The sequence below is a fragment of the Tenrec ecaudatus genome, chromosome 4, assembly GCF_050624435.1.
Source record: "Tenrec ecaudatus isolate mTenEca1 chromosome 4, mTenEca1.hap1, whole genome shotgun sequence".
Lineage (NCBI taxonomy): Eukaryota > Metazoa > Chordata > Mammalia > Afrosoricida > Tenrecidae > Tenrec > Tenrec ecaudatus.
Genome location: NC_134533.1, coordinates 202,715,758 through 202,738,247, shown reverse-complemented (window position 1 = coordinate 202,738,247; position 22,490 = coordinate 202,715,758). Strand labels below are relative to the sequence as shown.

The following is a 22,490-nucleotide window of genomic DNA, read 5'->3' as shown; positions in this document are numbered from 1 at the left end:
CTGACCCCAATAGAGGAAGGGGCATGATCTCCGTGTGGGATAGCTGGGCCTCTTGAGCTAGCCTCTGCCTCACTCAGGCTTCTGCTGGGCCAGATTTGCCTAAGGCTGCAGTCAGGCCTCAAGGGGGACCACTCATTACCAGGGCACAGCAGGCAGAGGCGCCCTCAGAATTGCCTGAGGCCCAATTCCCTGAGCCCAATTCCCTGAGCCCAGTATGAGCCCCAAGGGGCTGACACTAATGGAGAGTGGCTGGCCTGGGGGGCTTTCTGAGAGGCAGCCAGTGGGCAGTACCCCTAAGGAAACTTTGCCCCCCCCCCACCCGTGTACAGTGCTGGGTTCTGCAGCCAGAGGAAGGTGTCACATCTGGGAAACGGCTGCCATGGGCGCCTGTGCCCCGTGGCACATGTCTTCATTGGGCCTGAGACGGAGCCCAGGCTGCTGGTTTCTCTTCGTAGGGCTTGCATTTGGACTGTCTGAGGCATAGGGGTTGAGAAATTCAAACCCCACTCTGCCAAGTGTCCCCCACCCCCATACAAGCCAGCAAAGGCTTGTTGCACACACCGGAGGCCTCCCAGGCAGCGGCAGTGGGAAGCAGATGGTGTCGTGAGTGGGTAGGGTTTGAGGGAACCAAGGCATTCATTGGAAGTAGGTGTCTCTCCCTTCTCTCACCCCTGGAGCCAGTTCCGGACATCCTTAGGTAAATGGAGTTGGACTGGTGAGAAGTGTAGCTAGCTGAGATCGAGGTGGCTGGGGTATAGGGGCAAGGGCAAATCTGTTCCTGGCCCTGGCCCACTCCAGCCAGCAGGCCATGGCGCCAGCCTGATCTGAGTTTGTGAGCAGAGGTCTAGCCTTTTGTGGTGGAGACAGACCCTGGGGCAAATTGGGACCCCCATGGGCCCAGGTGCATATACATGACTAGCTGACCACCAAGAGCCGGGGCCAGGATCTGGGCCAGGCATATGTAAAACCTCCCATGCCTTGGCCTGCAGGACAGGGAGCTGTTGGTGTTGGTGGAGTGGGGGTTGAGGAAGGCGTCTCAGGGGAGCAACATTTTGAGCCTGGTCTGGGAGCAGCAGGATTGTTTTAGACACCGTCTTGCACAAACAGCCTTATAATGTCAGAAATCACCCTGGAAGAGGAAATTCATCTCGGCACCTCATTCCTATACAGGCTGCTCCGGGGGGAGGCTGAGGCAGGCAGCGGGTGCCTCGGCCAGTGCCCATGCTTCCTGCCATGGAGAGGACACAGCCAAACTGGCAAATCACCTGTTGGTAGACATTTAGGTAGTTGCCGGTTATTTTTATGTTATAAATAACTCTGCTGTGACAAATCATAGGATTCTGAGGGGAGGCTTTGGGGGAAGGGCATTCCTGTCACAGGGAATGAGAGAAGCAAAGCAAGGGATCTAGGGCATGGATCCCTCCTGGCTCCTCCCGGGGAAACTGCAGGCTAAGGCACCACCCTCCTGCCCAGCGCCTGGCCCTCAGAACCCAGCCTGGGAAGGGAATTGCTGCCCACCAGAGCCAGGGCAAGGACCCATCCTGGCTCTTCCCCCCCACCCCCCACCCCCCGCTGTTGGGTACAGAGCAAGGTGGCTGCCCGTGGTGGGAGGCAGAGCCATGGCTCTCAACTACAAGAGCAGCATTCTCACCTCACTCGCCTCCCCGCAGACCCAGAAGCAGGACTGTGGCTGTGTCGGCAAAAGACACTCAGTTGGGGATGATTTTCAAAGCTTCTCTTGTTTGCTTCTTTGATGCTTCACAAGATGGCTTCAGCCCTGACTTGCATGAGGCTCCCTGAGCCTGAGCCACCCAGATGAGGGAATGACAGGCTGTATTCCCGAATGCTGTGGCCGACTTGAGGGAGACCGGGAGCCTGGGGAAGAAGTGAGAGCAGCCAGGGCTGACCACGGGGCTCCTCTGGCCCTGGCCTTGGATCCTGGCTAGCAGAGTGTCCCTCTGGCTCCACGCTGGCGCCCTCGCCCTCTGGGAAGACGAGAGGTGGTGTTCTCCCTGCAGGTAGCAGGGGCTCCTGCTAGCCCAGCTGTGTGCACAGCAAGTGCTGATCCGTCGGGAGGGAGAGCATGCACGGTCAGCAGAGGCAGAGCATGAAGGGCAGCCTCAGCGCAGTTTGCTCCGACCTCAGCGCCTCCCTGACCAGGTAGCTCAAGGCTCCACAAAAGGCTAGAGACGAGCAGCATCCAGCTCCCTCTCCCAAAGTTAATTCGGAGCAAGAGCTTCAAGATGAGCCTTTCTCCCCCCCCCCCCCCCACCCCGCCTGACTGCCACAGGTGTGGGCTGGGCTGTAGCTGGCAGGGTGCAGAGCCACAGAGCAGCATCCTCCAGAGCAGCGCTTCTCAGGGTCTCCCCATTCTTAACAGTAGCAAAATGACAGTGATGAAGTAGCAACAAAAATAATTTTATGGTTGGGGAGGGGTCGCCACAACATGAGGGACTGTAGGAAAAGGTCACGGCACTCGGAAGGTTGAGAGCCACGGCTACAGGGCACCCCAAGCCTGCAGCCCATGAAGACAGCTGCACCCTGCTGTCCTGAAATGCCCAGCCATGGGCCGACCCCTGAGGGCTTCGGCAGAGAGGCAATGGGCATGCCATGCCAGTCCAGCCATTGCTGACTGTCAGCCCTGCGTGCTCTCTGCCTAACCCTTAACCCTTCCTTAAGGTCCAGGCTTACTGCCGCCGCGTCTTAAAACAGGTCTACTCTTCTCCACCCAGATGGGGTTCTCCCTTGGAAGGGTCCCTCAGGTACTGTGCCTGTGACTATAGTCATTAAATATTTACCGATGGTGGTAAAGTCGTGTGGAAAAGGGTATCGGTGGTTTGTTTTAAGTTGAAATGCATGCGGACAGGAGGGCAAGTCCAAACGTATTGCTACAAAATCCTCGAAACCTTTATTCAACAAAAATGTCCAAATGCGCAGCTGTTACTGCCCGCCATTTCCTCCATCTCGTCCACGCGCTTCGAAGGGGATGTCTGCATCTCTCTAAGCCTCCCTGGGGAACGCTGCACTCTTCAATTTACGTCCCATCGAAATAGCGCTTGTGGCACCCTTGCGGGGTTCGCCTGAAGAGCCTTTCAGGCATCCTGTTCTTTGGGTTTGGGGGGTGCGGGCAGGATGAGAACTGAAGGGTGAGATTTCCCAATGAAATCCTCAGGACACGACAGCCCTGGCTGCGGTTGAAGAATGAGCTGGGCGTTGTCCCAATGGGAAAACATTTCTCAAGCAAACAACTCTCCCAGACTTTTTCTGACCAGTGCCGTTTTCAATTTCCTTAAAACTTCTTCCTGATAAGCCCCCAGGATGTCTTGTGTCCTTTGAGAAAGTCTGTCAGGGTCCAAGGGGGTGTCACTTAAAGACTAGAACAGAGGTCACTAGTTTAAACCCGTAGACTTTGTTGAGTTGGTGATTTGTTGTACATGTTTTCATAAGCAATGCTTTTATTATTTTTAGCAATGCTTTTATTAAATCAATAAAAATAAGTATGTAGCCAAAAGGCTAACAGAAAATTAACAACAAAAGAGATAAACCAGGGGAGCGGGGAGGGAGGGGGGAAAATGAGGAGCTGATGCCAGGGGCTTAAGTGGAGAGTAAATGTTTTGAGAATGATGAGGAGCTGATGCCAGGGGCTTAAGTGGAGAGTAAATGTTTTGAGAATGATGAGGGCAATGAACGTACAAATGTGCTTTACACAATTGATGTATGTGTGGATTGTGCTAAGAGTTGTATGAGCCCCTAATAAAATGATTTTTAAAAATTTTTTAAAGAGATAAACCTGCCCCTCTGCCACTAAGTTCTTTGACCCAAAGAACATCCTGTTTTCGTCAGTGTCTTTGAGCAATGTTTTCACGCGTGTTTAAGATTTTTACCTCGGAAGTAGAATGCTCTGGGCTCCATTCTTTCTTTCTGCTTTTTCACTTAACGGTGCACCTCAGGGGCTGGTCTGTGGCAGCACGTTTCCGATGTGCTATAATCTTTTTAATAGTCCTCAGTATTGAGGACCATACTCTCTAGGACAGCGGTTCTCCACCTTCCTCACGCCGCAACCCTTTCGTACAGGTCCTCGTGTGGTGGTGACCCCACACATAAAATTATTTTCGTGGCTACTTCATCACTGTCATTTTGCTATTGTTATGAATCGGGTGACCCCTGTGAAAGGGTTGTTCGACCCCCAAAGGGGTCTCGACCTACAAGTTGAGAACCTTGTGGGTTCTCCATTACTCTCTATTACTATTTTTTTAAATTGTGAACTCGAACAAAAATCCAGGTATATACACAAATCTCCTGTGTACATTTTTACAAATTATGATAAAGCAAACACCTGTGTATCCACCACTCAGGCTCGGAAATGGGCCCCCAGAATCTCCCACGCCAGGTGTCCAGATTCTGTCACTGCTTCTCCCCTTCTCTTTGCGGCAACCCTGACCTGACTCCGAACTTTATTTATGGTTTTGCTACTGTGTTCATATCCTTAAAAGGAGCCCTAGGAATACAGCTGCTAACTACAAGGCCGGTGGTTCAAACCCACCACCAGCCACTTGAGAGAAAGATGAGACTCTTTGCACCGGTAAAGACATACAGTCTTGGAAATCCGAAGGAGCAGGTCTACTCTGTCCTCTGATAGCAGTGGGTAAACAGTGTAGATGCCAAGAAAGTCCATCATACTACACATATGAAAACAAAAATCGCTCACTGCCATTCGGTCAATCCCCATGGGACACCCCTTTGAAGAATGCACAGGGGCTTTGTTGTAATGGGAAAACAATTCCATGCTGCCACCTACCTACAGGACAGAGTAGAATTGCCCCTGTGGGTTCCCAACACTGTAAATCTGAATGAATGGGAGTAGAAAGCCTCGTTTTTTTCCCCAAAGAGCAGCTGTGGTTTCGAACTGCTGATCTTGCAGTTAGCAGCCCGACGTGTCACCACTGTACCCCCAGGGCTCCACGCTCGTGTCTAAAAGTTGCCCTCCAGTCAGAATTGCTTTGTAGAGCTTTCGGTGCTGGTTCTTCAGAATCAGGTGGCCAGGCCTTTCTTCCAAGGCACCGCTGGGTAGCTTTCCACCTCCAGCCTTCCCGTGAGCAGCTGAGCGCTCACCCAATTTTGCCACTAGGGATTTCGGGTTCACCTGTACCATCTGTGTCCCCTTTGCTGTTTTACAGTTTATCATGGCTGGATCGTTTTACTGTGTGACTGGGCCACAGTGCCTCCTTCGGTTGCTGGATATTCAGGCCGTTTCCAGTTTGGAGCAATTAGGCACATGACTGCGATGAACATTTCTTAAGGCTTTTTATTGTGAAGAGACGGCTGGCCATCCAACAACTCATCTGCAATTTTGTTTTGTGATGTGGACTGAGACCCCTGGAATGTGACAGCATCCTTCCTGCTACTCGGGTCTTTACCGTTTGCGTGTCCGTCCCTCCTACCCCTTCCTGCCTTCAGACTGTATTCCTAGGCAAATGCTGTCCCTTCGATCTTAGAGGTCTGGTGGTTTTCATGAGCGTCGACCTCCCTCCCTGGACCTACATGACAGCCCTGTCTATCCCTTAGCTGAAAGATGAGCCATGAGGGAGAGTCGGGCTCCAGGCTCGAAGGGTGTCCAAGGGCCCTGTTCTTGGGGAGACTATGAGCACATCCTGATACATAAGTAGACTCTTCTTTGTAGGGTATATGTGAGGGTAAGTTCAAAAGTCCTGCTGCTAAGGTTTTGGTCCATACATGCCTGGGTTTGTCCCAAACAAACCGTGTTTAGCTATGTCTGCAATCAGTGGATGGCTGCAGACAGATTCCCTCTGTGATACAGTTGGCTTAGCACCATCAGCGTGCCTTCAAATGAAGTGTCGCAGGAAGACCGGCTAGCTCAAAGGGCTAATCTTTCCATCGGTCTTTTAAGCAAGATGGAAGCTAATGAAGATGATCCAGAGAGCAGGGTCCAATCAAAACAGTGGCTTTTGAGGGGATCTGCTGGGCAAAGAGGTCAGCTCAGAAAGGTATAGCAATCCAGGAACAGGAATAGCAATACCAGAAGGATAGGGGGGAGGCGGGGAGGAAGGCAGAACCCATCACAATGATCGACACATAACCACACACACACACCCCTCCAGGGGGAACGAACAACAGAAAACATGGGGGAAAGGAGACAGCAGTCGGTATAAAATATGAAAATAATAATAATTTATCAAGAGTTCCCGAGGGAAAAACAAGGAGCTGATACCAAGGGCTCAATAAAAAGTAAATGTCTAGAAAATAATGATGGCAACATATGTGCAAATATGTTTGATAACAATTGATGTATAGATTTTATAAGAGCTCTAAGAGCCTCAAATAAATGATTTTTTTAAAAAGAAAAGTTATAGCCACTGATTTGGGGGATCCCAAAGAGGCCATCTTCATGGATTTTCTCAAAAGACACAGAGCTACCATGAGGGCTTATTACGAAGATACTTCAAGAAAAGCGAAAGCCACATTGGTCAGAAAGTGACCGGGAAAATTGCACCAAGGGAATGTTCCCCATCTTGATCAGGCACCAGCTAGCTCTTCAAGGGGAGTGAGGGATGCCCTCCTCGGAGGGTTGTGTTGGGAAACCCATGCCCTCCTCCATCTGATGACCCTGTTCTTGCGTCTCCAAATGCAAAGCAACCCCCCCCCAAAAAAAACCACGGAAAAGGTACAAGCCTGAGTCCCACAGGGATGCCCACACCACCGTGGTGCAGTGGTGTCGATCCGAGTGTGGAGTTCATCGGGGGCGGGCAGGGGAGATGGACATGTTTTCCGAAGTGTATGTCTACGTCCAGAAACCATAGTTTCACATTTGGATACCTTAGCTGTACTAACGATCTGATCTCGGTGACCCTGTAGACAGCACTCCTTTTGGACTTCCTTACCTGGTTAGGTGCCGGTTCATGGAGTATGTTTCACCTGAAGAACTTCCCGCCAAACCACTTTCAAAGGAGAGTTACCTTCTACCAGCAGTTTCCTGCTGCCACATTCACCCACCTTTGGAGCCCACAGACCTTTCATCTCTGGCAATCTGATGGGGGGTGGGGTGGGTGACTAGAGTCCCCTTAATCTGTGACATTTCAAGAGATTTTTCATAAAGAGATCCTTTGATAGAGATTTTTGAATGCGTGTAAGGCAAAACTGTCCTCTGACACATACGTCTCATACATTTGTCCTTGGTGGTGGTGGTGGTGGTGGAGGAGGCGGCAGTGGTGGTAGGTGCCACGGCGTCTGCCCCTGACTCATGAAGAACCCAACCCAATAGAACACAAGGATACTCGGTCCCAGACCCCCCCCCACCTACCCCACAACCTAGGATCGACTACAGGTTAGATCAATCATGATGGTCTGTGGGGTTTGTATTGGGTGATTTTTGGAAATAGATCCCCAGGTCTTCCTTCCTAGTCCGTCTTAGTGCTAAGTTCATCGAAACCCGTCTAGCGTCGTGGCTCTCCTGCTTGGACGTGCTTCCTAATGGGGGCTGTGGCAGCCCAGGCGGCCAAGCCGATGGCCAGGGGTACAATCAGAACAGCAAGAGTAGAATCCGAACCCACCTAAGCATTAGCCCTTCTGGATGGGCTTTCTGCCCTTAGCTTGACCCTTGCCTTAGCTAGGGTCTCCCAGAGGCAGCCCTGATATTGCGATCAGAGGGGAAGGGTACAGCTGAGCCAGGCCTTTCTGCCCACAGCTCAGGGCCCGGCCATGCCGTTTGGGTGTGTGACTCTGGGTGACAAGAAGAACTACAATCAGCCATCAGAGGTGACTGACAGATATGACTTGGGACAGGTCATCAAGACGTGAGTCACTGGGGCCTGGTGGGCAAGTGGGGAGGGCACAGGGTGGGAGAATGGAGGGAGGGAGAACAGAATGTGGCCCCTAAGCAGGTCGGGGGGGCTGAGTGGGGTACCTGCTGGCTGCAGCGAGGAGTTCTGTGAGATCTTCCGGGCCAAGGACAAGACAACAGGCAAGATGCACACATGCAAGAAGTTCCAGAAGAGAGACGGCCGTAAGGTGCGGAAGGCGGCCAAGAACGAGATAGGCATCCTCAAGATGTGAGTGTGAGGTGGGGGGCGGGGGGCGGGGGGCAAGAGAGGAGGGAGCGGCGGAGGGTGTGGTGGGCACGCGGCCCGAGGCAGGATCAGTCTCTGGTCAGTTAATCCACACCCACAGTGGCATCCAGAGCCTCTCTTCCGGGTTGCCCTGGCCCTAACTACTGACTCACTGCCAGGGTGAAGCACCCCAACATCCTGCAGCTGGTGGATGTGTTTGTGACCCGCAAGGAGTACTTCATATTCTTGGAGCTGTGAGTGGGATGGGAGTGGGGGTCTGGGATTTCAGGATTTCCCGGGCCCCAGGTCCTTCACCTGCCCCACCCTCGGTACCCAGGGAAAGCCCTCTCTCTAGGGTCCCAGGACCCCTGTGCCTTGCCCAGCCTGCTGCCCGGCGCAGGCACCCCTCCCAAGCCCGCCCCTGACCCACGTCCTGCCCGCTCTGGGCTCAGGGGCTGGTGTCCCTCAGGGCCACGGGCAGGGAGGTGTTCGACTGGATCCTGGACCAGGGCTACTACTCTGAGCGAGACACAAGCAACGTGGTGCGGCAGGTCCTGGAGGCGGTGGCCTATCTGCACTCACTCAAGATCGTGCACAGGAACCTCAAGGTGAGGCCGAGGTCAGGAGGTCCGTGGACTGCCAGGCTGCGGCCAGGCAACACCTTGGGGACTGGGCATGGCCTGTGAGCCCCTCATGGTGCCTTCCTTTGCTTGTGTCCCCTGGGAGTAGCTGGAGAACCTGGTGTACTATAACCGGCTGAAGAACTCCAAGATCGTCATCAGTGACTTCCACCTGGCCAAGCTGGAGAACGGCCTCATCAAAGACCCCTGTGGGACCCCCGAGTACCTGGGCAAGCAGGGGGAGGCGACAGGGGCAGGGCGGGATGGTGGGCTACCTCTGAGCAGCCTCTGTGGGTCGGGTGGAACTAAGTCCACGTGGCAGGACGTGAGTGTGTCCGGCACCAGGGAGGGGGCGGAGGGGGCGGGCCCCGCCAGACCAGCACCCACTAACTGGCGGATGGATACTGTTTCCAGCCCCCGAGGTGGTAGGCCGGCAGCGGTACGGACGCCCCGTGGACTGCTGGGCCATTGGCGTCATCATGTACATCCTGTGAGTAGATGGGTAGGGGAGCAGGCTCCGAGCCAGGCGGGCTGGGGACCTGCGTGGTCGGCGGCCCATCCTGAGTGACCCCGACCCCCACCCCTCTGCAGGCTTTCAGGGAATCCACCCTTCTACGAGGAGGTCGAGGAAGACGACTATGAAAACCATGACAAGAATCTCTTCCGAAAGATCCTGGCTGGCGACTATGAGTTTGATTCTCCATACTGGGATGACATTTCACAGGCCGGTATGGAGGTGGCCAGAGTGCAGCAGGGGTGGGTGGAGGGTGGGGGTGGGGAGTGTGTGTGTGTGTGTGTGTGTGTGTGTGTGTGTGTGTGTGTGTGGTGGGGGGTCAGCGGTAGGGGATAGGTTCTGCTCACAACCTCCTTCCCTGGATTCCACTCCTGCACTGTAGCCCCGTTGTCCCCCTCAACAGTTAGATATGGGCATGCATGTACTGAGCCCCCTCCCTGGCTTTGTCCTCAGCCAAAGACCTGGTCACCCGGTTGATGGAGGTGGAGCAGGACCAGCGGATCACCGCGGAGGAGGCCATCTCCCATGAGTGGTGAGCGGGGCGCTGAGGCTGGTGGGAGGTGGGTTTGGGGGAGAGGACCACCACTCGATTCCCTCGCCCTCTGCCCTCCTCACGTCTCTCAGGCCAGCTGCCAGGCCTTGAGCTCCCACCGACCCCAGAGGCCCTGCCCGGGGCTCCCTGGAAGGGGGGTGTCGGGCAGTGTCTCCACAGAGGCTCGTCCCCACCTCGGGACTGGACACACTCGTCTTTCCCAGGATTTCTGGTAACGCTGCTTCTGACAAGAACATTAAGGATGGTGTCTGTGCCCAGATTGAGAAGAACTTCGCCAGGGCCAAGTGGAAGGTATGGATGTTGTAGCTGGCTCTCTTCCTGGGCGGGTTCAAGTGCCTCTTGGAGCTCCCAGGGCTTTTTCCTCGTGCCACACAACTTTTCAACGTGCCACTAGCCGCAGCCCCTGCCTCAGAGCTGACCTCTGGAGCAGCTGGGACCTTGCGCTGAGGGTGGCAGCTGCAGACACCACAGAAGAGACTGGGTTTGGCTACGGCCAGGGAAGGAGCCCAGCTTTGGAAACGGCTCACCGGGAGCCTTTCTCCCCTGTCCTCCTTCCAGAAGGCTGTCCGAGTGACCACGCTCATGAAACGGCTCCGGGCGCCGGAGCAGTCCAGCGCCACTGCTGCCCAGCCTGCCCCTGCCACAGATACTGCTACCCTGGGGGCTGCCGGTGGGACCACGGGTGCAGCTGCCAGCGGGGCCGCCCCAACCCCAACCGCCGAGGGTGACCCTGCTCTTGCTGCAAAGAATGAGAGTGTGGCCTCGGCTGACCGTAGTGCCACCCCGGCTACCGATGGCAGTGCCACCCCAGCCACCGACGGGAGCATGACCCCAGCCACCGATGGGAGCATGACCCCAGCCACTGACGGGAGCGTCACCCCAGCCACCGACAGGAGCACCACCCCGGCCACGGAAGAGGGCCCCGTGCCTGCCGCTCAAAGTAGCACCACATTGGCTCCCAAGTCACCTGTCACCCCTGAGCTGGCTCTGGCCCAGCCGGACAGCACAGTCCCAGAGGGTGCCACAGTCCAGGCGCTCTCCTCTAGTAAAGGCGGGGAGGCTGCTGGCTGTGTCCAGGAGTCTCAGAGGAAGGAGGCCAGCTGAGGGGGCAGGCTGGTGTTGAGGGGGTGGGGAAGTGACAGGAGGTGGGGGGAAAGTGGATGGGGGCTTCTCACTGTATATAGTCGCTGGCATGATGCCCTCCTGTCCCCCCCCAGGGTGGGGCATAGCTGGCAGCCATGGGAAAGTTGTCTCTCTCCCGTGTGTATGTGTGTGAGTGATGGGCAGGCCAGAGGCAGGGCCGGCCCCAGCCCCTGCATGGATTCTTTGTGGCTTTTCCGTCTTTTGCTAGCTTCGGTTTCTTGTTCCTTGTGGGATGCTGCTCTAGAGATACTCAGGGGCTCCCTGCTCCCCTTTCTCATCCCTTCTTGCCTCACGATTCCCTCAGCCAGGCCCTGTGGGGCCCCATCCTACCCAATACCCCAGTACAGGGGTACTTTCCCTGAGGCCTCGCCCTCTGTTGAGGCCCTGTCTGCAGGGTTAGGTTCTCTCTGGGAGTGGACATGGGTTGGGACGAAGGATGCAGAAAACTAGAGCAGTGTCCTTTCAGAGAAGATGGGTTGCAGGGGGCCTGTGGGGACCCTAAGAAGTGGGAAACAGTGAGTAGGAGGGTGGAAGCATCCATCTTTGGCCTTGGAAGGCCATTCCAAGATATCCGTGTCATTTCCTGGGTCCTGCAATGGGCTGTGCTGGACCCCCCAAGCTCCATAAACCTGGAAAGGGAGCAGTAGGGATATGGCAAAGTGTGCAGGCCCCACACCCAGGTCCTCAGCCCAGCTGGGTCCTTTCCCTGGGCCAACTGGAGGAGTGAGAGTCCCCTGTTCTCCCCAAATGCCTTCCTCCTCAACCTCAGCCCCCATGCCCTCTCCATCTGAGTGTGGCTGCCTCATGGCAGAGCCCCATAGACTATGATTGTGGCGTTTGCCCTTTACCCGGGTGTATTTTCTGCCTTCCCATTCCAACAAAAGAGTGGAACCCTTCCCACCCACCCCTTTCTACAGCCCACCTCCACTTCTCTCAGGGCTTGGAGGGAGGTCCAGGCACCTCTAAGCAATGAGTTGCTTTTGTTGGGATGGGGATGTAGAACAGGCCCACTCCGCCCCTAGTTCCCTGATGGATCCTTCTGGCAGGTACCCTTTGTCAGACCCCACTACAGTCTGGGCAGGCAGCCATACCAATCCCAGCCCCTGCTCAGCACTCTGTGGTGGTCCTGCCCTTCTTCCTGCATGCCTGTGGGTCTGCTCTGGTGTGCGTGTGTGTGTGTGTGCGCGTGCGTGAGCGTGTGTGTGTGCGCGTGTATGTATGTGAAGGCCAGTGGGTGAACTGTGCCTGCTGAACCTGGCAAATAAACGTCATCCTGCAAAAGTCTTGGCACCCTCTTGCCTTTGCTTCCTCCATCCAAGGGTCCTTGGAAAGCAGTGGGGAGGGGGAGTTGGGGGCAGATCCCGCCGTGGACTGTGCTCTGTGCCTGGGAATTGTCTGTGCTGAGAGCCAACACACCCCACAGCAGCATGTTTCTCTCCAGTGGGCCCGTGGTGTGGACTTGACATCCATGCAGGTGCCAGGGCCTGGGCCATTCTGCTGACTCCTGTTGCTTGTCTTACTCTAGGCATAGAGCTGGAAACTACCCAGGGCCAGCCAACACGGGTGAGCCCTTGTCCATGGCCACAGTGGGCTCTCCTGGGCTGGGGAGAAGAGGGCAAGGTGGGCATCCCACCAAGGTTCTCTGCTGCCTTCAGAGTTGAGTCCTTTCTATGAACAACACCTGAGTTACTCCACGCAAGCCCGAACGGACATCCTTCCAGGGCTACTTAGGCTGGAGCACAGCAGCTTTAGGTTATGAGGCTCTGTATGAGGTTTCTCCCGAGGATGGGAGAAGCAACACTGCCAAAGATAGGGTCCAAATCCCTGGGTTCACCTGGAGACTTGCTCTAGCCCAGATGGGCCCAGGTGAGCTCACCAGGGATGCTCCTTTCTCTCGTGGATAACCTCATTTATGGCAATGAGAGTGTGTTAGTCCATCGTGTTCACCACTTGTCTGTGGACATCAAGACCTCAGAAATTCCCAGCGTCTGCAGCACCAGAGGCTTAACTGGTCTAACATGAGGAGACTGCCCTAGGCCCTGGGTCAATAAACTAAGGGATGTCATGCCTTGCTTGGACAAAGCCCGGGTGACGGTAGCTGTGCAGAAGCGTTAGGGTTTTCATGTCATCCTTTGAGGGTCCTACCAAGCCAGAAGGTTGACAGGGTGGGGCGTTCATTTAGCTTGTGGAAACCAGGGGCTGGCCTCCGTGTCCGTCCCAAACTGCTCCCCATGGAGATCATCATCCCATCCTACGTGCACCAGGGCTTGAGGGTCCCGTGCCCGGCACATCTCACATCAAGCCTGGTTTGGGAGTAGAACGTCGCGACTGAGGATGAGCCCCGCCAGGAGCGCGGTCGCTGCCCACAGCCGGAAGCCCTCGGGCCCTGGGACTGCACCAGCCCGCGTTCAGACCCAGCGCTCCCGCGCCGGCGAGCCGCCCCGCCCCGCCCCCGGCTGGCTCGCCCAATCCAGGAGCCAGCTGAAGGCTTCGGCGCCGGGTCTGATATCGTCATTTCCGGTTCGCTCCCGGAAGCGATGCGGAGGAACCAAATTTGAAAGGAGCTGAGGGGCGGCGGGGCGGCTGCGGTTGCGCTGGTTACCCGGCTCTCCTGAATGCCGCCGCTATGCCTATCCGTGCCCTCTGCACCATCTGCTCCGACTTCTTCGATCACTCCCGCGACGTGGCCGCTATCCACTGCGGCCACACTTTCCACCTGCAGTGGTGAGTGACTGCGAGTCGGGGCCTGGCGCTCGCCTCTGTCGGCCTCCGGGCGGTGGAGTCTCGGGCCTCCTAGCCACCCGAACCCGGAACCCAGCTTTGTGGTGAGGTCGGCCAGACGAGAGCTTTTACCCCTTAAAGAGCCCGTTGTGTTGCTCGGTAGGTGTTGTGGTTAATGGTTTGGAGTGGTTCCGCCCCCGTCATCTCATTGGTCAGTGATTTCTCGGATGCCGGAAAACCCAGGTTCACTTCCAAGGGCAAGGAGGTGCTAGCTAACTTTGTGTGCACCTGGTATGCAGCTTGATCCCTGGGTGCTTTGGGGCCGAGAGACTCTTGGAAGTACGTAGCCAGGCTGCTGGCAGATCTCAAAAGACATTTCCCCGCAGGAGGCCCCTTACTGGCTAAAGGGCGCTGAAAGGCTGAGCACCAGTGCGACTGGTGTGCTGTGGAAATCAAGATTCTAAGAGCTCGTCGCTATTCACTGTCTGCATGCTATCTTTTATTTTCAACTCTTCTGTGGACTTGGTGTTTTGCAGGTGCCTCTTGGAAGCACCCTTTAATTGGAGTTTTAAAAAAATCTAATATCTTTATTTAACTAGAAGGTTGTTGTGAGTTGTTATTCAGTTGATTAAGACTTAAGCAACTGCTAGATTCAACAGACCCATCCCCTGCCTGGGTCCTGGGCCAGCCTCACAATGATTATATTTGAGCCCATTGCTGTAGCCACCGTGTCAGTCCATTTTGTGCTGACCCTCTACCAAGCACACTCTCTTTCCCGGGTCTTTAGTGGCATGGTGGTTACACATTGGGCTGCAATCTGAAAGATCAGCAGTTCAAAACCACCAGCCTCTTCTCAGGAGAAAGACGGAGCTTTCTACTTCTACAGACAGTAGCGTCTCAGAAATTCAGAGGGGCCAGTTCTACCCTGTCCTATAGGCTCACTACCAGTTGACATTGGTTTGCTGGCAGTGAGAGAGGGAGTGGATGTCTTCCCAGGACCTGGTTCCTCTTGGTAATGTCTCCAAAGTATCTGAGATGAAGTCTTGTTCTTACTTCTAAGGAGCCACCTAGCTGTGCTTCTTTTTTTTTTCTTCCCCTAGCTGTACTTCGTCCAAGATAGATTTTTGTTTGTTTTTCTGACAGCCCATGATATATTCCATATTCATCAATAACACCATAATCAAATCCATCAGCTCTTTGTTCTTATTCGCCTCCCCAGCCTTCACGGGCCCATGAGGAAACTGAAAACACCCTGGCTTGGCTCAGATGCATCTCAGTCCTCAGAGTGACTTCTTTGCTCCTTCACACTTTAAAGAAGCCTTTTTCGGCAGATTTGGCCAATGCAATACATAGTTGGATTTTTATTTTTGGGGGAAGGGGGGGTTGGATGGGTTGGCCGCTGCTTCCTTGATCATAGATTGTGGGTAGAAGTAAAATTAAATCCTTGACAACTTCAATCTTATTTTTCTTGTTTTAATCTATCATGATGTTGTGTATTGGTCCGGATTTTTATTTCTTTTTTTGATTTTTATTTCTTTACATGGAGTTGTAATAAGTCCTGAAAGCCATAGTCTTTGATCTTGGTCAGCAAATGCTTGAACTACCCCTTGCTTTCAGCAAACAAGGTTGAATCATTTGCATATATGATAGTTAATGAGCCTTCCTCCAATACCACACTCTTTTTCAGGTCTCCCAGTTTCTTGGATTATTTGCTTAGAATACAGACACACAGATGGAGTAAGTATGGTAAAAAGGGTACAACCCAGGTAGACTCCTTTCCTGATTTTAAACCATGCGGCGTTCCCAATAGCTCTTGGTCTATGTACAGGTTCCACGGGAGTGGAAGGAAGTGTTCTGGAATTCCCAGTCTCAATGTTGTTCATTATTTTCTTATGATCCACACAGTCTAATGCCTTTTCAATGTCATTAGCACAGAAGTAAACATCTTTCTGTTCTTACTGCTTTCAGCCAAGATCCATCTGACATCAATCGGCAATGACATCCCTCATTCCATGTCCTCTTTGGAATTAGGCTTGAATTTTGTGTAGCTCCTTGTCAATGTACGACACAACTGTTTTTGAAACATCTTCAGCAAGATTTTACTTGTGATCTTAATGTGTTATTAATTATGGTACTCTATGGTGTCGACATTCTTTTGGGGTCACTTTTCTTTGGCGTGAGCACAGATACGAATCTCTTCTAGTTGGTTGGCCAGGTAGCTGTCTTCCAATTTTTTTGCGTGGATAAGTGAGTGCTTCCAGCGTTGCATCGTTTCTTGAAACTTTTCGATTGATGTTCCGTCAGTTCCTGGGCCCTTGTTTTCTTTAATGCTTTCAGTGCAGCTTGGACTTCTTCCTTCAGTCCCATTGATTTCACAGCCCAATGTTTCTTTTTTTGGTTGCTTGGTTTGTAGACCAGTTCCTGGGGCTATTTGGGACACTGATCCGGAAAATTGCTTCGTATAGACCATACCAGCTCTAGTGTCTTAATAGGATGTTCTATCTTTTCAGTTATTAAGTTATACTAATTTAATTTTCATCATAGTCTTAAGTATGAGAAGAATTCAGACCCATAAACCACAGGATAAGATAAGAAAGGTAAGAAATATTTGAAAAAGAATTTGGTATTAAGGGACTTTCCAGGGAAGCTGTATACGGACCCATGATGGCTACTTGGTTATACATTGAGCTGCCAGTTGTATAAGGTCAGTGGTTTGAACCCACTAGTCACTCTGCAGTCTGTAAAAAGTTTAAAGACTTGGAAATGCATAGGGGCAGTTCTACTCTGCCCTATATGGTCACTATGAGTTAGAATCAATTAGATCAGTGGTTCTCAACCTTCCTAATGCTTTGACCCTTTCATATAGTTCCTCATCTTGTTGTGACCACCCCTAACCATCAAATTATTTGTTGCTACTTCATATCTGTAATTTTGTTACTGTTATGAATTGGGCGACCCCGTGAAAGGGTCTTTGGACCACAAGAGGGGCGCGACCCACAGGTTGAGGACCACTGAATTAGATGGCAGCAGCGTGATTTTTTGTTTTGTATGGGACGCTGTGCAATCTGTACAGAGACTGCAAGTTGGATATGGCAAAGCTGGGACACAGCTTGAGAAGAGTGGAAAAATGAAAAAGAAAATTGAAACGGCACAAATCTGGAAGGTGTGAGGGCAATTTAGAGTATGAAAATGTAAAACCGCAAAAAAAAAAAAAAAGAAAAATGTAAAACCGCATAGCGTTTTTCAAGCATTTTAATATTTTGAAGATCTAACTTTTTCTTCAAAGTATTCAGTAAGCCTTAAAGAACACATTCCAAAAAAAAAAAAAAGGTAAAATTAAAAAAAAAAAAAAAAGAACACATTCCAGTGTATCAGAACCAATGGATAATTCATGTGAAATGTTTCAGAGGTGAGGTTGATGCCCAGCTTCTTTATACAAAAAACTGTAACTTAGGAGTGTCTGCGCATCGGCAGAGAGGTTGTGCCATCTTATAAGAAGACTGCGACATTTTAATCTTAATAAAGGAGTCTGAACTATGACAGGCCCAATAGGGGTTTCAGAACATTTGAGTCTCTTTTGTGCCAAGCTCACTATTAGTCAGTCAATTACAACTCAGAGCAACCCTATAAGACAGAGTGGACCTCCCCCACAATGATCATGATCCCAGTTCTACCTTGCAAACCTGGTTAGACCAGAGAATGCACAGCAGTACAGTTGGGATCTGTAAACACAGGGAATCTAGGACAGATGAACCCCTCAGGACCAGTGGTGAGAGTGGTGATACTGGGAGGAAAGGGGGTGTAGAAAGGGGGAAACGATCTCGGGGATCTACATGTAACCTCCTCTCTGGAAGATGGGCAACAGGAAAGTGGGTGAAGGGAGACGCCGGGCAGTGTAAGATAAGATAAAATAATAATTTATAAATTATTAAGGGTTCATGAGGGAGGGGGAAGCGGGGAGGGAGGGAGAGGGAAAAAAGGAAAAAGCTGATTCCAGGAACCCAAGTGGAAGGTGAATTTTGAGAATGATGAGGGCAACGAATGTATAAGGGTACTTTACTCAATTGATGTATGTATGGATTGTGGTAAGAGTTATATGAGCCCCAATAAAATGATTTATAAAAAATTTTAAAAAGACAGAGTGGAATTTCTGTGGGTTTCCAAGGCTGTGAATCTTTCTATTGCAGAGCAGCTGATGAGCTCGAATAGCTGACCTTGTGGTTAGCAATCAAACACATAACGAACTACGCCATCGGGATTCCTTAGTGATTTTCCAGTAGCTCTTATTTCTGGCCCCTTTAAAGATTAGAAAGACCCCTTATGGTGTAGTTGTTATGTGTTGGGCTGTGACCCTCATGGTTGGCAGTTTGAATCCACTGGAAACTCCATGAGAGAAAGACTAGATTTTCTACTCACCTAAACAGTTCAGCTTCAGAATCCCATAGGGCTTGCTATGAGGCAGCATTGACTCGATGGCAGTGAGTTGGGTTTTTTTCTTTTTTGGTTTAAGATAACAAATTGGAACTGCCTGCTATTTAGTTCCTACTAAAGGGGAGGTGGTAGGTACTTAGGGAAAATTTCAAGTTCATGTAATTTGCACTTTTCACAATCTGAAGGCACCATAAATGGTTTCTCCAGCACTGACAAGCATACAGGTAGAGTACCGACTCACACTGCCACCCCCAAGGCTGTCCTTTTTTGACACAAATGAGTCTCCGTCCCCCTAGTAATCCGAAATGAACAAATGATGGGGATTTTTTATAGAAAGCAGCTCCACTCTCAAATGATAGGAAACAGTTATGGGACTTTTGAGAAAAGCACAGTCCCACATCCAGTCATATATATTCTAGTAGAGTTTTAAACTCATTTAGCTTTTAAAAAAAAACCCGCAACTGAATACATATAAGGCCATCAAATCACAACACACGTGTGCGCGCGCACACACACCCAGTCTGTTCATTTTCAGGTGACTAAATGTCCCCTAAGTGAGAAAGGTAGAAGCCAGTAATCCCCCAGAGCTTTGTCCCGACAACAGCTGAGACCAGCCAGAAAGGCTTAGGTTTCTGTGCCCATTCCAGTCCAGTCAAGATGAACTGGCTTGGATCAATGACACGCTTCCTGCAGTTCACAAAACAGGCTCAGCCCGACTGTCCCACTTTGACCCAGGCTTTGGCCATGTCCTTTCCCCAACGAAGATCAGCCACCTGGTGCACCAGCTGTTGCAAACACTGCTTCTGCATCTCCACCTTGATGTCACTGCATCAGGGGTCCGCACTACCCAGACTGGCCACCGAGGAAGACGAGGAGGAATCCATCCCAGCGTGTTGACCTTCACCGAATTCTTCAGTTTTTTCCTCATCGGCTTTAGTGGTTGATGCATACATTTGAATCCTCGTCATATTAACTGGGAGTCCTTGTCAGCATGTAGATGTTGTCATTATCACAGACAGCTTCGTATTTCAAGACAAATCTTGGGATGCCCCTTTTGATAATGAAGACCCTCCCCTTGACTTTGGCTTTCCCGGCTTAGTAACCCTTCTGACTCCCATTCAAAGCCAGGAGCAGCCCCTTTCGGCTCAGCACTGCCAAGGGCATCGATCTCAATGCTTTCCCTCTCCTGCTTGACGACTTCTGAGTTTCCTAGCCTCAAACTCCCGCACATTCCCTATTCCAATGATGAATGGATGTCTGCAGCTGTTGCTTCTCGTTTTGAGCTGCCCTCTATCTGTACATGAAAATCCAGGGATAACTTTACTGTGTCCATGCCCTTAAGGTCAGCTCTACTTTGAGCAACAATTCTTCCCTGTAGTATTTTCAGTACCTGCTGACCTGAGGGACTTGTCTTCTGACACCTTATCAGACAAAGTTCCAGTGCTGTTCCTAGGCAGGTGGTCTCAGTTGCTCACCCTTTGGGGTGGACAGCCTGCTTCTTAGTCTGGAAGCTCCGACGAGGCCTGTTCGGCCTGGGGACCCTGCTGGAGTAGCAGTGTGAGCGTGGCCTCCAGCATCACAGCATGGTCACCTCCACAGAGGCACACAGCTTTCTCCCTGGTGTAGTTACTCACGTTATATAGGCTTGACTATGGTTTGGATGAATGTTCATCTCCAAGGGCGAGTTCAGTTCCAGGTTTGAAGAGGATCTAAGGGCCACCATCTTGAGGGTTCCCATAATCTCTGTCAGATTGTTCCCACAATCTCCAGCTAATCTGCTCTCTCACTCTCTTCTCTTTTTATGGTTTTGAATTTCGTTTTAGCTTTCCCCCCTCTCTCTAGTCAGGAACTATTGTTGTGACCTTGTTGATGGCAGTAGCTGGCTCCGTCTCGTTCTTTGGTTTCCGAGTAGCAGGGGCTGTGACTCACATGGCCCATCAGCCCTTTGGACTAGTTGCTTCCTGAGTCTTTGATTTTCTTTACTCTTCTTTGCTCTGGGCATGGTGAGACTAATCATTGCACCTTGGATGCCTCTTGCACGCTTTTAAGATCCCAATTGCTAATTAGCAAAGCAGGGTATAAACAGTGTTATTGTGAGCTCTTATTCCAGTTGACTCAGATGTTCTCCAAGCCCAGTGACCCCGCCTCTCAAGGTATTTGGTCCTAGTTCAGAAGCTTTCAGAACTTTGCCCCTATATGCTCTAAAATATATCCCTGCATCTTTTTTCAGCACATACAAAATCATATGGAGAAATATCTTTATATATCAGGGGATACTTTTAATTTAAGGTTTAAAAGTTAAGTCATGGCAGTAGATTTCAGAGATTCTAGAGTCTATTAAAAAATAAATTCTGTTCTACATTTCCCCCCCTTTTGATCCAGGTTTGTCTATAGACTCTGTTCAAAATGTTCAATACTGGCCAGGCAACATTCGGTTCTTCTAGTCTTATGGCAAAGGAGGTGATTGTTCGTGGAGGTAATTAGCTACACATTCCGCATCTGTTCATGAGTTTTCTCTTTCATTTTTCCAGGCATCTTTGGAGGGTAAGGCATTATTATGCTTACTATTGTGTGAGTTCCGGATTGACTAGAGAACTAAATCCAGGACACTTCATATATATGTATAAGAAAGAGCTATATATAAGAGTAATCATATATTAAGAAAACATCCCAGCCCAGTCCAGATCATCTCCATAAGTCAGCTGTTAGCCCATATGTCCAATATCAGTCTGTAAATTCCTCTTCAGACTCACAACATGTGCAGTGACGCTGCGTGCAGTAAGATCACAGCCCAGTGGGTGAAAAGATTTGTGGATTCAGTGGTGGTAGAAGCATCTTAGGGCTGGCTGGTGTGGAGCTCCTCGTGGCTCCTCCAGCTCTAAAGCTCTGGCTGCCATCAGCGTAGGTCCATGTGTCTTGTCAACAGGAATATCCAGTAGAGTGAGTGTGTCCCACCCCCAGAGAGGAAGACTGGAGTTCCCAGAATCCTCAGGAGAAGGCCATAGCCACACAGAGGCCTCATTGGCAGTGACCTGACTGACGGGCTAGACTCCACCCCTTTGCACGTTGACAGATGGCGTAACTGCCACAACTTTATGGAACGATCACCTTTATGTATATTAATCAGATCCCGCCTCCTCTGTGTTGTCCATCTTTGATCATCCTCAGTGGTCCTGCAACCTCCCTTTCAGGTCAGTAGATGTTCACCTGTGCCTAAACGGTTCTCCAGCTCATCTGGTGGAGTCTTAAGTTGGGTCATTGTCTCGTTTCTGAATTTCTGTTAGATTTGTTTTCCAATCTCTGTGATTCCTTTTTGGTTTCTAATTCTGTACTGATATTCCAAAATTAATTTTCATTTCTAGCACTGCTGTGTTGTGGTCTGTGTTTGCCAGTTCTAAATCGAAAGTCTTTGCAGCAGGTATGGTATGTTTCCTGCTTCTCTCTGGCAGTGTGTTTTTTTGTTTGCGTGACTGTTTACTTAAATACACAAAACATTTCCTCATAGTACAATCCAGTTACCGGGAAGTTCACGTGTACTGAATGGATGGCTTGGGAAATTCCCACAGATCGAGCACGCCCTTTCACAACCAGCAGCCGCCCATTTCTCAGCCCCAAGGAGCCCCCTCGTGCTGCCTTCCAGTTACCGCACCCATGCCCATGGGACAATACTGCCTGAACTGCCAGCACCCCGGGGGACTTTTGCTTTTCTCTCCTTTTCCTTTATGTAATGGAATCACGTGGAGTAGGCTTGTTTGTGTGTGTCTGGCTTATTTTTCTCAGTGTTCATGTGATCCATTCATGATGCTATTCTTAGTTGTAGACTCATTGTGGAGTGGTCCGTTGTGTTTGGTTAGCTTTGCTTATATATTGTACAAAGTACTTGAAAAATAATTCATAGGACAAATGTGACTGATGGCCCCTGTTCCAGAGAAACCTTCATTTCTCCCAGGTAGGAAAGCAGTGATTCTGGGTAAGGCCGGGGTTGCCGTGCCGGGCTACCCAGCAGTGACGCAAAGCTGAGCTGGGTTTTGCTTTTGCTGCTGTTTACGGTTTTTTCCTTTCAACTTTATTTTGTGGTTATTGACATTGCACGCACAGAAGGTACACCGTCTTCCATTTGGTACCACTGATGGCATTCTTCAAAGTGTGTAACTGTTCTCTCCTTCCTCCTCCCACGTTAACATACACCTGCTGCCTCCTAAGGTTCCTGCCTATAATCTTCCAAGTTGCTGTTGGCAGTTTGATTTTAGATAGTTAAGACCTTCAAAGAACATGGTGCTCAAAGCAGAGCCTCCTTTTTTCTAAAAAAAACTGGGTATACTAAACTATTACTTGTTGGTTTTCTTAAACGTTTCATGGAGGGCTCTGACAGCTCTTGTGACAATCCATACATCAATTGTATCGAGCACATTTGTCCATATGTTGCCATCATTATTTTCTAGACA

At 51.0% G+C, this 22,490-nt stretch overlaps 2 protein-coding genes across 3 annotated transcripts in view; both read left to right on the top strand.

Annotated features, from left to right (window-relative positions):
- The first annotated feature begins 7,716 nt into the window (after positions 1 to 7,716).
- CAMKV (CaM kinase like vesicle associated) lies at positions 7,717 to 10,854 on the top strand. Of its 2 annotated transcripts, XM_075548987.1 has the most exons (11): positions 7,717 to 7,811; positions 7,935 to 8,066; positions 8,243 to 8,317; positions 8,533 to 8,671; positions 8,793 to 8,913; positions 9,098 to 9,173; positions 9,275 to 9,411; positions 9,651 to 9,729; positions 9,954 to 10,041; positions 10,309 to 10,416; positions 10,504 to 10,854. In XM_075548987.1, the coding sequence occupies exons 1-11, from the start codon at positions 7,717 to 7,719 to the stop codon at positions 10,852 to 10,854; spliced, it is 1,401 nt and encodes a 466-aa protein (XP_075405102.1). The 2 variants fall into 2 exon arrangements, with proteins under 2 accessions (XP_075405102.1, XP_075405101.1); XM_075548986.1 differs by having other exon boundaries at positions 10,309 to 10,854.
- A 2,572-nt stretch (positions 10,855 to 13,426) lies between these two features.
- The window catches only part of TRAIP (TRAF interacting protein), a 29,353-nt gene continuing 20,289 nt past the window's right edge, over positions 13,427 to 22,490 (top strand). Inside the window, exon 1 of the mRNA XM_075547389.1 lies at positions 13,427 to 13,617. Within this exon, the coding sequence (XP_075403504.1) occupies positions 13,520 to 13,617 (98 nt within the window). The 5' untranslated portion in view covers positions 13,427 to 13,519. The remainder of the gene's footprint in view (positions 13,618 to 22,490) is intronic.

Excerpts from the sequence above, each read along its gene's own strand:
- CAMKV (XM_075548986.1), top strand. The coding sequence starts at position 7,717 with ATGCCGTTTGGGTGTGTGACTCTGGGTGACAAGAAGAACTACAATCAG. Across the intron at positions 8,318-8,532 it reads TACTTCATATTCTTGGAGCT|GGCCACGGGCAGGGAGGTGT; the intron begins GTGAGTGGGATG and ends GGTGTCCCTCAG. Across the intron at positions 8,672-8,792 it reads TCGTGCACAGGAACCTCAAG|CTGGAGAACCTGGTGTACTA; the intron begins GTGAGGCCGAGG and ends CCCTGGGAGTAG.